The sequence below is a fragment of the Danio rerio genome, chromosome 9, assembly GCF_052040795.2.
Source record: "Danio rerio strain M-AB ecotype USA chromosome 9, GRCz13ab, whole genome shotgun sequence".
Lineage (NCBI taxonomy): Eukaryota > Metazoa > Chordata > Actinopteri > Cypriniformes > Danionidae > Danio > Danio rerio.
The window spans coordinates 38,812,541-38,827,207 of record NC_141029.1 but is presented as its reverse complement, the minus strand read 5'-3'; the positions used below and the strand labels follow the sequence as shown (position 1 = coordinate 38,827,207).

Genomic DNA, 14,667 nt, shown 5'->3' with positions numbered 1-14,667 from the left:
CAGAATACTTCTTATATCTCTTTTTTCCCCATTAATTTATTATGTATTTTTACACATTTTTATCTGTTTTATCTGTTTTTTTTAGCATTTTATTATTTATTTTCTTTTCTTATACTTGTCTCTTTTATTCCTGTTCATGTAAAGCACTTTGAATTACCATATGAAATGTGCCATATAAATAAACTTGCCTTGCCTTGCCTATATCTTACTATCTTATAATTTATATAAATCTTCATTTTGAACAGCCATGACTCTTAAGGACTTTTTGATATTAATGGTTACTGTGTTAATATTTTTGTGCAAATCATCATTATTTTTGTTTGACATTCAAAAGATCTACATTAAATTTAATTTATGTAGCAATATAAAATGTTATATTAGGTATATAAATAGATATAATATAGGTCCATTTAATGCAACATTGCTTAATGAAAAAGGTTTAACTTTAAAAATATTCTTATTTAAGCATTTGATGTTTTATTAAATTTTATTTGTATTATCCAATGTAATGTATGTGTGTTTATAGCCCAAAGTAAAGCCTGCGGATCAAAGTTGGCCCATGGTAACCATTGATTTGGCCCACAATACCATCTGAGAATAGAGGGAGAATGATCAGGATGGTTAAGAGATTGTCATTTCAGATTTTATGTAAGTTTTATTTGTTTATTTTATTGTTAACCGATTTTTTCAATCAAAATGCTGTCATTTAGGTAAAATGTGCATACTGTTATCTGATAGATAGAGGACAGTGCAGAGACTTTGGTGAGCGAATCAAGGCAAAGGCAGATTCTGCATGACTAGTGGATTCAGCATTGAACTCCACTGTGTTATAAATGTGACTGTTGGTTTTTATTGCAATAAGTTATCATTTAAAAAGTTATACTGCAATCACTATCATTATTACATTTAGCTAATTTCTGCAGACAACAAAGACTTTATTGTCTGCAGAAATGAGCTAAATTTAATATTGACAGGACTCTGATAGTGCCATTTTAAAAGGCCTATATAGAATCCATTTGATCTTTTTCAATGATTTGTTGGTTTGCTACTTTAAAGCTAAATCAGAAGAACTTTTAAAGCTGAAGGTTTTAAAAACCTGCAGCAAAATATTAGGGCTAAAAGTGCCAGGGTGGCGAGGCAGTGGCGCAGTAGGTAGTGCTGTCACCTCACAGCAAGAAGGTCGCTGGTTCGAACCTCGGCTCAGTTGGCGTTTCTGTGTGGAGTTTGCATGTTCTCCCTGCCTTCGCGTGGGTTTCCTCCGGGTGCTCCGGTTTCCCCCACAGTCCAAAGACATGCGGTACAGGTGAATTGGGTAGGCTAAATTGTCCGTAGTGTATGAGTGTGTGTGTGAATGTGTGTGTGGATGTTTCCCAGAGATGGATTGTGGACCTTTTTGCAGTTATACGCCTAATTTTCTATTTATTTCTAAAGTTTAAATACTGCATTTTAATGACATTTTAAGCACTTATTCTTGTTTAAATAGCTTGTTGGCTGGTCATCAGAGCCAACCTTTTTGATGTACCAAAACATTTCCTTAAAGATTTTGAAAAAAAATACTTTAAAATACTAATTTATTACATTATCATTAAGAAACAAAATAGTATTAATTAATTTTTTTAATTAAAAACCAGCTTATTTTCTTTTATTAGACACAACATTTGAATAAAGAAATAATCAAACAAATAAATAATAATAATGTAGAGCTTGACATTTTTTTCTAGATTTTTCTCTTTGCTAAAAAAAGTTAAATAAAAAAATAATGGATAACAATAGCCTGTACTATTAATAGTATTAAAATTATCTTTAATATGGGCCGCTTTGGTGCTTCACACCTTTTTGTTGATCCTTTTTTTCTTCAGGAATAAGATCCAAGATTTAGAATAAAATTTTTTAACAACAATACAGTAGATCAGTAAAGACGACCTAACTTTCGTCCGATTGTATGTTTTCTTGCACAGATGTTGGAATCGTGTTATTTTCACAATTTATGATGGCATTGCAGTCAAAATAGGACAAATGAGCTCATGTATAGGACAAATTCTGGACCTTTGTCAGTGCGGGGTGCGTCTTTCTTAAGATAGTTGCCATTTTTTTTGTATAAGTAATGTTGTTTAATGTTTGTCTTATGTGTGTGGTGTGATATATGTGTTGTAAATCTGGTATGCTGCTGAACAAAACCCCCCAAAAGGGGACTATAAAGTTTACAGTAGCTTACTGCATTAGTTAATATGATTAAAAATGATGTTTTCTATTTATCTTTGAAATAAATTAAGAAATGACCCATGGCAGCTTTAATGTAAAGTAGTTTGGTATATTTATCTTCAGCCCACAGCTTTCAATGATTTTTGGCCCTTCATATAATAAAGTTTGGGCAGCCCTGGTTTTTTATATGTATAAAAGGTTGCGTTTTAAACAAACAGCATAATGTTTTGCAAATTAACTATGTAGTGTTATATCTGTGCTTATGAAATTAAAAGCGTTATTACCAATAATACAGTCCACTTTAATAACAAAGTATGCGTCTATAGGTTGTTGTACATTCGATTTAGTCCCCATAAATCTTTTGACACCTGTTAACCTCAGATGGTGTTTACAGATTGTATTGTATGTGTTTTGTCATGTGAGATGGTTTGAGGTGTTTTCTTTCTCATGTGTGTGTGTGTGTGTGTGGCTTCACGAGTTGCCTGCAGCGTAGCTATGGTGTCATTAACATTCCACGGCGGCACCGTTAACACTCCGCTACATGACGAGACAGCTCTGCCTGTACTTCTTTCTCTCTATATACCAGCTCCACTTTCTCTACAACCTCCCGAACACCCACCAACACAAACAAATACACACACACACACAACACAACTCTATTACTAAGAAACGTCTTTAGCTTCGTTCCATGTTGGGTGTCAATTCTGACTATCAATCTAGCCCTGTCACTTCTACAAACACGCCATTTTTCACGCCATGTTACCTGCCTCTTTTGACAGATGGAAGACAGGTACATTTGGGGTAATTATCTACTTGGGTTATGCGGTATGTTTTGGAAAGCGCTTGTTTTGCTGTGTTGTATTAGGATTTGGACCGTTGGTAGGTGTGCTGGTCTGGCTCTTGCTGTTTGCCTGGGGCGTTTTAGTGCAGTGTGTTTTGCTTCTGTGCCTCGAGGGCTCAGAAAAGGCAGTTTGTGTTGATTGTGCTTCCAGGGGACCCGCTCTGAGGTAATCAGTCTCTGTGCCTACATGTTGTGCAGTGTGAACCCTCTTGCCTCTGAGCCAAGAATGTACCAAGAATGACAAATATTGAAACCATGGAGCGCTGTCATTATGTTTAGATGTGAAGTGTTAACTGGTGTGTGTGTGTATATATATAAATCTATATTCTGATTCAATCTCAATTTGTTGATCGATATCTCAGTTTGAGGTCTCAAGCCGAGCCCTTGTGTTTCTCTTTTGCACTCTTGCAGACTTTGCAGAATCGCACTAGTTTCAAGTCAGCTTCCTCTGTATTGTGTTCTCATAGACCATTTTAATGTGGGCATGTCATTGGTCTATGAACATTTCCTGCTTATCAAACTATTTCATAATTGTAACATGAGGCAATTCAATCATAACAATGTTAAAACAATCACAATATTATCTTTGAATATGTGTTTTTTTTGGATTATCTAAAACAATAGAAGTTTAATATGTAAAGCAGGAAATACGTTGGGACCATTGTTTTTGTTTACATCGCTCAACATGGTCAATAGTGTATATGCACAGCTAGTGTTTCTTCTTATACCGATACACTTCCGGTGAACGGTTAATGCGTCTTTTATTTTCAATTTTATACACTGTAAAACCCAATAAGTTAAGGCAACTCAAACCATTTGAGAAAACCGATTGCAACAAACCACTTAAGTTCAAAGACTAATTCAAATGAGTACTGTGAACTTAATCCATTTGAGTGAACAAAGCAGTTTGAGCACAGTAAAGCTCAGTAAATGATGAGAGTTCAAACCAACAGAGTACTGTAAAACCCAAGTTAAGGCAACTCAAACTGTTTGAGGAAAACAATTGCAACAAACCATTTGAGTTAAACTTATTTATGAGTACTGTGAACTCACTTCATTTAAGTTAAAATTAATGAGGTCTTTAATTAACTCATTTCCTTCAACACTGAGTTTAAAACTCTTTTCAAAAGAGTAGAGTTAACTTTCAGTCAATTTTGAGTTAACTACACTTGACACATTTGATAAAATTGACTGTTGGGTTTTACAGAGAATGGTTCCTTTTACAGCATCGATGTTGTAATATATTTAAAATACAATAAGTTGAATAGACTTGAGATTTCATTTAGTTGTTCAAGTGCAAACTGAGATGAAAACCCATTTACACGCACATGCCTGTCAGGATCACCATTGAAACTCCATTGAAAATAATGGGGTGAAAGAAATATTCATATTTTAAAGACAGGTCGCGGGAAAGTTTAACTTAATGCAGCGTTTCTTGTACATTCTGAGACCCGCTTTATATCGTAAATCAATTAGGCAGCGAAGATCGTTGCTTTTAAAGAAAACAGAACATATACTTGCCGATTTTGTAACTGAATACAGTTCAACAGAAAGTGCTTGACCCAGGTTACTGCAAAATTAAAAGTACATACTAATGCATATACCCAATACAGACTAGCTTTGAAAAGACACATTTTATGAAAGCAACTTGTTCACAAGGATGCAAAGTAAGAATTTATTTTAAAGTTACAAAATATTTAAGAAAGAATATTTTATTTTACATAATCTGTACAGAGATGACATCCGTTGAACTAAATGACAACAGCTAAGAAATAACTCTTATTAAATAGAAGACTGGAAAATTAAAGACAAGGAAAAGATTGTGTTTCATCGGTTTGCTGTACATGGCATACAAAAATTAGACAGAGCTATAAATGGAATCCATTATGTTGTACCCTGATTATTAGGCCTCTTGAGAAGGATCAACAATTATTTTACAAATATTGGAATGGCCTTGCCACCTTATTACAATAGCTAAAATATTGGCCTCTTTGGTACAATTAATTTTTTTTTTGTTGTTTACAAATATTCAGTTTTACTACAAAAATAACATTTTCAATGGCAGATTTATTTTTTGTCTTTTAACTAATCCCGCAACTTTTCAGTGCAAACATCGTAACAATCATCCGCTTTGGAAAGCAAGCGAAAGATCACATTTCAAGTATTGATACAGAGTTAAAGACAAGCAGAAAGAAGATTTCAGTTTGTTTGACATTGTTCAGGATTACTATACATTGCATAGTTCGTGCGGCACTTTATATTAAAAGGACTATGGGCAAGGGTAGGTCCACCTCGTTGTACCCTTTTGAAGGCTTTGCAATATGCAAGTGCTTTAAATTGTGCATTTCGAGAGTTTTCGCAAGTGCTGTACTCCCTGTAAACCAGCTGGACAGAGTAGAAGAGGCTCTGTGGAACGCACATCGCTGCAAGCGTTTGTCAGCCACTGAAGTGTGCAGGTGAACTTTGCGCTGTACCGGTTAGACCTCAAGATCTTGTTATGCAGTCAGCCACAGTTAAGTTAAGTGGAACGATGGAAGTGGTTTTAGTTTCAAGATGATCTTGGCCAAAGGTGCTTGCAGTCTGGGTTGAAGCCTCACTATTTATTTGACAATAGCGCAGACAGCTGGAGTCATTGCTGTGGGAAAGCCTCTGAGAAGGACTGGGATGATGCGCACTGATTTAGAAATCTCCACATCAGCTGGAATGATTTGTCATATTGCCTTATATGAGCTGTTGGAAGTGCTGGTGTTCTGAAGTAGGAGGGACATTGAGATATGTCAGTGCTTGTACAACAGTCTCTAAGTACTCATGTCAAAGCATGACACCAGTTCGCTGTTGGAAAGTTTGAGCCATTTTTTTTAAGTCTAGAAATGGCAAACTAGAGTTCAACCATTTGGTGTTTCCTTTCCCTTATCATCCCTAGCCTTTTTATTCATTAGAAGACCCACCTGTCTGATGATCTACTGCTTGATGCACACACACACACACACACATACAGACGTGTGTGATTGTACTTTGTGAGTGCACAAATATTAACGCAATCTATATGCATGTGGTTCAGAAAGACCATAAATATGACTGTCACTGCTGTCCTAACATGGATTTTGTTCAGGCACAGCCGCACTCCTCCACGATCATGTTAGGCACGTCACGTTTGACGATGTTGTACTCGTCATCGAAGTAGAGCATTGACATGGTGCTGAGTTTAGTGGGTATGCAGCAGGAGTTAACAGATCCGGGACTCATGCCTCTCATGCGGTACTGGTTGACCACTGCTGTGTGAAATGACGAGGCAGAGCCTGGAACACCTGCCATATAAGCAGGGCAGCTGCCCTCACAGTAGTTCCCATAGTACCCTGCTGGCGCAATGATCCAGTCGTTCCACCCAATGAGCCGGAAGTCGATGTAAAACTGCTGTCGGCAGCACAAACCTCCGTTGTTGCCGTCACACTCCAGGCCTCGCTTTCGGATGCGGTGTTTTCCATCTGCCTGCTGTGCCCGGACTACCAGGAAGGGTCGGTGAGAGGGGTCACTTGGGTCCACCAAGATGGGCAGAACATTGGCGGCCTCGCAACCCTCGCAGTGGATGTCGAGGTCTTGTCGGCGACCTCCTTTAGCCAACATTTCCCGTATGGCCTCAGACACAGGGAAGGTGTGCCAGCCGCTGCGTTTCAATTCAACACGTTTCTCCATCATGGGCCAGTGCACGTTCTGCCCACCAGGCTCATAGGAGTGCACCCTCACTGTCACCTTTCGCCGCAGGCCCTTCTCCAGAGTACCTGGCATCAGCTTAAAATACAGCCACAGATTTGCCTGCAACACGTAGAGGTTCTGATTCCCCTCGTTGGAGATCAGAAAGTAGAGGCTGGACTTGGATGGAGTTACATCATCTGTAAGAAACCAAAGATGTTTGTTAGTTCACAAATAATATTTCTTTCTTCCAAAATAGCCTTGTCTTTTCTCAGATTTAAAACAGCACAAACAATTCCGCTGACGACTACCTCTCCTTAGCCACATTCACTGACATAAACCACCCAACTTGTCTAGATAGACTTGTTGATGTCACAGTTCTGGGCCCAAGTCCAATTGGCCTCATGGTTTGGGCTGAAGATGTTGGGTCGGGTGCAAGAGTGGGGGGTGGTCTGTCAGACATGGGCCTTGCCCCAGGGGGTTCATTGAGTTCATAGGGAGCACTGTGAAAACCCAGAGCTACTGGAGCCTCTGAGACTGACAACACAATGCACTGTGAAAGGTATTAGACGACTGCTGTGGCACAGCCTACCATTGAGCGTGTGCCCTTCAAACAAGATGCATGATGAGGTATTTACATTGCTTTGGCCACTAACTGTGTCTTGATTTGTGCCGTCCAAGTTTTTCCTTTTTGCTTTTTAATTGTAAAGATTCTTTTGACCCGCTTAGATAATTAGAGAAATTCACTCTGTGCAGAAAGCTTCACATAAATCATGTTCTCTGTAATCCTGAATTGAATGCCAGAGCTGTTTAACATTGGCTCATTTTGAAATAGTAAAACGACCATGTTTGCCAACAGATTAGTTTGGTCTAATGTCAACAAGTTGCCACAATGGGTGGCTTCTTCATTTGACAGCCTGGCCTCACATACAGTAGCAGTGGCTTTCCTTGCTTTTCTGAATTGTTAAAAGCAATTATAGTCTTGAAAGCATGTATTCAGCCTTTAAGATGTAATAATAAACAAATAATTGTTGCAAATGTGCTTTGTAAAGAAGACATATTTTAATGAACAGAAATTAGTAGCCTAAAAATATATCGCCTTTTATTCACATGCATGCTAGCTGGTGAAGCTGATCCACCTGCGTAGCTTTTCGGGTTAAGCTGTTTGACCAAAAGAAATCTAGTTAAGCTAGTTGAGACACCTGGATGAGACCAGCATCTAAAAACACATGCTGATAACAAACAGTCATGTTTTTGTCAACAAGGCTGTCAAGACTAGTTTTGTAGGAACCCAACCCTTTATGTCCCACAGTGCAGAAACAGTCTGTGACAAAGAATCAAGCCCTGAAGAAGTGTCGGGTGTGAACAAGTATGTCCTATGATGATAGGGAACATGTTCGCTGAACTGACTACTCCTTCGCTTCACCTTATTACCTTACTTTTTTTATGCCCCCAGGATACAAATACACTTGTACGGCCATGTGCTCAAGTGGTTCAAAACCTGTCTCAACAGCTCCTGCTTAATGCGAATTGTCAACAGGTTAAGGCTTTGTCCAGTCTTCACTCTCCTGTGCAAATAGAGAGACAAGATGCTGTTGTGGCAGCATAACAAAACCCCATCAGTTTCAACCCTTATCTACATCTCTCTGCTCCATCAGAATTACTTCACAACCAACAAGTTTAAAATCGCTCTATATCCAAAACAAAACAACAACACAAATCCACACCATGTCCTAGGTATATTTTAACTGTCAAACAAGAGCAAGGGCAAGCAAACGTTTGAGTTCGTTTTGTTTCTGTTTCACTGAAGATTGCACTCATGCTTTAAATGCTTAATGCGAACTGCTTGTCGAAGATCAATAAGATCAAGACCATGGCATGCTGCCTGATTAGATTTTGACCGTCCGCCAATCAGATAGCGCTACAGCTCTAATTTCCTTGCTGGGATCAAATGTCAAAAAACAAAGATTTTCTAAAGAGATCAGTTTGGCTCTTTGACCTTATGGACACTGTGCCATGCTGAATAACGTCTAATAATGAAGTCTTAATACCCCACGTTGAACTGGACCTGAAGAGTTCAGCGAGTCCGAATGGTTACGGTGACAAATGAGAAGCGAGCATCTACCGCTCCGCTCCTGTGGCTACGGGACACCAAATACTTCTGAAATGGCCCATAGGACAGTGTCAATAGAGCCCTGAAACTGGCAGCCATCCTCTCCTGTACCTTGGCAGCCCTCTTCTTATTGCTCTTCTAAAGCGTGGAGCGAGATCGGAGCCACCTTCTGGCTTGCAGTCATACCACATAACAGCAGGGTAGAGCATGCAACACGTGAGGCAACCCAATTGCCTGCTGCTGCAGTGATTTTACCATTGCATACCTCACACATTCCTCTTTTTGTACCTCTGAGCAGAATGGATCTATGGTTGTCCTAATGCTATGCCCTGGCTGGCAGCCTTCACTTAAGGGGTTAGCGCCAGCTGGCCTTGAGGCAGATGGGGGTTCCGAGAGCCAGTTTCAAGATGCATTGCTGCTCGGTGGTTCAAAGGTGTCGTGAATAATAGGGGACACTGCAAAGAGGCCTGAGAGCTTTGATATTTGAAATGCATTTTCAGAGTAGGATATAAGAAGGCCATCCCCCCCCACCCCTGCCTCTGTCACCCACAACGACTCAAATGTCTCATGCATTATTCTGAGTGATTTCTTTTGTTTTCTTTTGTTGTTTTTGTTCACAATGTTGACATATTGGGTTTAGCAAGAACGCACAGTACTCTCTCAATAATTGCCTTCTTTTGTTGCGCTGTCATGAGTGTGTTCAGATCCTTCTTATTGGAGCAAGAAGTTCGGATAATGTCCAAGCTAATTGTGCTGCACGGTGTGTGCGACAGGAAGATAAAGAAGCCAGTTTTACAAGCTTAAATGAGTGGTGTCAAACTGAGATATTGGAATGGTTATGATAAATGATTATAGTCTATATAAATTCTACTGTTATTCTTCTATTGATGTTAGTTTGCACATGCAAATTTTGTATTTGATCTAATAATGACATAAATTACATATATAATAAAGGTTAACTTTTTGACACTTAGCAGCAGAATGTAGCATACAAATTAGACCGAACCACAAATCTACAGCTGATAAAGTGGCTCATAGAAAGAAATCCAATGCTTCATCACCTTGCCCTGGAACTAATGGGTAGTTGTGCTAGTTACAGGGTTTCCACCCTTGTTGACTAATGAATTTCCATGACTTGTTCAGGCATTCAGGGTTACTGCATAAGTATTTTTAAAATACTTACTACTTCAGTAAGAATGTATTGTAATAAATGTATGCTTCCTAAATAAAAGGTGTCTATTTTTATTACTTTTAACAAAAGTTTTTATGGCTATATTGTCTGTTAATAAGGCAAAAAGGCGTGAAACTGTTCTTGCCCTCTTATTAACAAATTATCTGTAATACTTTGATTGCCATGTTTTTGATGTTCTCTTGGCGTTCCCGTTCCTGGTCTAGTATTTTAATTGCCTCAACACCCACCTATCGCAGGTCATAATTTGAAAGACTACTCATTATTTTCTGTCAGCATATCTATCTAATTATATGTTTTGAGAGGGTCATGTATTCTAATTGCTCCGGTTACATCATAGAAGTTTTAGAAGATGAAGGATGCATGTCTCATTAACCCTCCAAAACTCACTGTAAAAAATCACAACACTTGTGCTGTAAAGCACTCCACTGTAATGTCATTTTAATTTGTTTACAGTAAGATTCTATACTGTAACGTCATGTAGCATAGCAACAACTTTTCCGTGGAAAAAGTGTACTTTTTTGGACTATTCCAAGCCAAGCTAAGTCAGCTGCCTTTGAGGTAGAATTGAAATGCATCATAATTAATATATCATAAAATATCATAGTTAATTGCTCTTTATGAGGGATAGATATACAGAGACCAACTGAATACTCTGTTTCTCTGGATTCACAAGATTTATTAGATCTGAGATCTGTATAAGATCTATGAACTTTTCCAAATTTCAAATAAAAATGTTGTCTTTTTAGAGCCTTATTTTCTGAAAATGATAATTGGTCAAAAAATTGTTTTGATTTAATAATATCTAATATCTAATAAAAATTAGCCCATTTGTGTGGTTTTGCTTTGAAGTGAATATACATGTCTGAATAATGCAATTGTGGCGTCCTTTTTGCTATTTTGAGCAACAAAAAAGTCTTTAAATGCTTATAATAGATTTGGAAGAAATTCTTCAGTCGTTTTCAGAATAAAACCAAAATGGCATTTTACTCAAACACAAAACAATATATTGTAAATACAGATAAATCAGTGAGTTATAATTACTTTTAGATGGTACCTCATACAAAGTCTATCACGTGTATATAGGTCCCATCTCTGTTAGGATGCTGTGTATGAAGGCATAGACGGGTTTTTGGAACAGACCCATGAGATGTCATGGCTTACTAAAGACCCACAACCAGGTCGCCATTTACTGACACCATTACTAATACTTTAAGGACAGATCATTTGACCTGTACTTTTAAATTGTATTATTTGCAAATGTGATAAATCCCGAAAACTTTAGTGGTTATTAGCCTCCACCCCTTAAAATATCCGCATGAATTCAAGATATTTAAATAATTAGATATGTTATAGATAAACGTTATATTATATAATTTGCAAGTGAATTAAACATTACAGATTGTCCCAAAATACGAGATGTGCTAAAATGTACGTTAATTATTATGTAACTAAAAAGGTATACACTCTGTCATGTAATAAGCTTTTCATACACACCTGATTCGGCAAAACTGATGATTTCCGACGTTTCTTCTTGCACCTCGTTGTGGGCAGCGTGTCCATCTAAGTTGGGGATCTCAACCCTGCCGTCCTCCCTAACTTTACCCGCGTGAAGTTTGCGCAGCGCCGTTACCATGGCGGCTTTGGGAATGGGATGAGTGATATTTGGTCTCTCTCTCATCTGCAGTCGGTTCAATATGTGCCTTTTAACCGCTTCCAGAAAGTCTGTGTCCATTCTCCCCGAATCTTCCTGATGCCCGAGTCCACAAGACACACACTGAGACTCCTGGGAGCCGGTCTCCGCTCCCAGACTACTACACTGAACCGAGAGCAGGCAAGCCATCAAACAGGTTACAGAGAGGATGGAAACGCTCATTTTCATAAATATCGTGTCCATACAACAAACAAATCAGTTCATGAACTCCTACAGTTAAAATAAACTATAAACAGGACTGAGTTGTACTTCCAGCAACCTCCTTTGACAGATGTCCGTTCATTATTAGGCTCGCGGTCATTTTTGTGAGACGTTCATAGAAAGAGTTCATAGTATCGTCCGGTAAACGCATTGATAATAGCGAAATCTTGTCGCGAAAATGTCAGTCCTCGAGTTAAAAAGCGCGAAAATGTCTCCTCATCATCGAGGTACAGGACTAACTGATGTGTGAAGAGTCAAAACAAACCGATTGCTATTCCTTTAAAATTCAGTGTGGTCAAAAACAAAATCTTGCTTGAAGAGAACGATTCACCGTTTGTCTGTCCACCGAATTCGAGTTGTTTCGTGCTCCTCTTCTTTTAGTAATGTAGTGTTGCGAGTTCTTGCGCGTTTCTTCAGCCTCAGGAGGGATGTTGTCCTTTGGTCTTTTCTCTCGTGTAATAATCACGACAATACAGCACCGCGCTGAAACTTTTTATACTTCAAACCACGTGGGACGCTCGACCAACTGGACGCCAGATATTATGAGCTCGAGCAGGTTAAAGAGCGCTCATGACCGCTGGATATCTCTGCGTGTGACACGTAACAGCATCGCACATCAACTTTTTTTTTCACTTGGAAAAGTAACGTTACAAGACTTTAGTGTTTGGCGTATAATGAGACAGAAATCCGCTTCTTTCGCACAACAGAACAATGCATTGAAGCACAATCTGTGTATCACTAGACTGACCTTTTAAGTCATTTTATGATGTGGTTATTACTATATGTTGTCCTTATTTTAAGTTATAGTAATTTAAAACGTATCGTTTGATGAAGATTATATTGTCACCCACATAGGAGTTACTGAAATATGTTTTCTAAATAATGCATAGCCTACGCGTTTTAAACGGCTGAAACATGTTTTAATACATTTTCTCAAGTGTGCATTTATTTTGTTTATCAATACACCCGTTTATTTCTGTTTAATAGGGTTATGTATTGCTGATAGGAGAACTATAATGGTCATTTTTCTGTCGGTAATATAGCGCCATCTATTGTTTCATCGCTTTAACACAGTAAATAGAAAAGTTTTCTATACTGTACAAATAACTGCATATAAATATATTTACAGTTTGAATGCAAAAACCTTCTAAAATAAGCATTTTTCTCCGACTCCTGTGTGTAGGCTCAGTAATTGTACATAGTGCCAAATAAGTTTTCTTCATTACCTTAAAAGTGAAATAACTGACATAAAACATTAACTAAAATAAAAGAAAAAATTTTAGATGGCATTTAGAGGTTTTTACATTTGATTTCTTCATATACAGTTGAAGTCAGAATTATTAGCCCCCTGTATTATTAGCGCCCCTGTTTATTTTTTTCCCCAATTTCTGTTTAATGGAGGGAAGATTGTTTCAGCACATTCCTAAGCATAATAGTTTTAAAAACTTATTTCTAATAACAGATGTATTTTGTCTTTGTCATGATGACAGTAAATAATATTTTACTTGAAATTTTTCAAGACACTTCTATACAGCTTAAAGTGACATTTAAAAGCTTAACTAGGGTAATAAGGTGCACTAGGCAGGTTAGGGTAATTAGTCAAATTATTGTATGATGATGGTTTGTTCTGTAGACTATCCAAAAAAGAATTAGCTTAAAGGGGCTAATAATTTTGTCCCAAAAATGTTTAAAAAAATTAATAACTACTTTTATTCTAGCCGAAATAAAACAAATAAGACTTTCTTCAGAAGAAAAAAATATTATCAGACATACTGTAAAAATGTCATTGCTCTGTTAAACATCATTTGGGAAATATTTAAAAAAGAAAATAAAAATCAAAAGGGGGCTAATAATTCTGACTTCAACTGTATATACAGTGTGTGTGTCTTTGTGTGTGTGTGTATATATAGACCATTTTGAGGGATGTAAAGAAAAACAATGGTCTCTATATATTTCCTGTTTTACATTTTTAATTTAATTGATATCCTCCACGAGAAAAAAAAGAGTCACATATCAATAAATAATGTTATGATAGCTGTTTTAACTTTAAATTATGGTTCCCTCTTGTTACAATTATATAGTTTAATAAAAAGCAGGAAATGCTTATGGGCCATCATTTTAAACTGTAGCCTATCAATTTTAATGTGATTTTGTATTCATTTTGAGTTTTTTTTTCTTATGTATTTTTATGGATTTTGAGTAGTTTATTTTTAAAATCTTTATACAAAATAATTATATATTTAAAAAAATATAAGTGGTATTTAAAAAAGTGTTATTTTATAATAACATAATTTATTTTTCATATAGAGCCTTTAAAAGTAGCATCTCAAGGAACTTTACAGACATAAAATGTGCAGCAGTAAAAGACACAAGGACGAATGCAAAAAAGTAGTAATAAAAAATAGGTAAAAACACAAAATAACAATAGTTATAGATTTTGTAATTATTAGAATGCTAAAATGTTTAAAATTGTGTTTAGGTATATTATCATGCTTACACTTTTTATTTGAATCTTACCATATTATTTTATTAAATAATGTATTGTTTATAATAAATGCTTGAAATTTATTTGAAATGTGGGGCGTCATGGTAGAGCAGTGGGTAGCACGATTTCCTCACAGCAAGAAGGTCTCTGGTCAGTTAGAGCCTCAGCTGGGTCAGTTGGCATTTCTGTGTAGAGTTTGCATGTTCTCCCTGTGTTCGTGTGGGTTTCCTTC

General features: G+C 37.2%; 1 protein-coding gene and 1 long non-coding RNA gene across 2 annotated transcripts in view; one reads left to right on the top strand and one right to left on the bottom strand.

Moving 5' to 3' along the window:
* Positions 1 to 14,667, top strand: part of LOC141376175 (uncharacterized) — a 171,937-nt gene that overhangs the window by 151,774 nt on the left and 5,496 nt on the right. The gene's annotated exons all lie outside the window — the stretch shown is intronic.
* Positions 4,754 to 12,386, bottom strand: inhbb (inhibin subunit beta B). Its single transcript, NM_131068.2, is given in 2 exon segments — positions 4,754 to 6,933; positions 11,533 to 12,386. Coding segments are annotated over 2 exon segments (1,182 nt in total). The 5' UTR covers positions 11,933 to 12,386; the 3' UTR covers positions 4,754 to 6,151.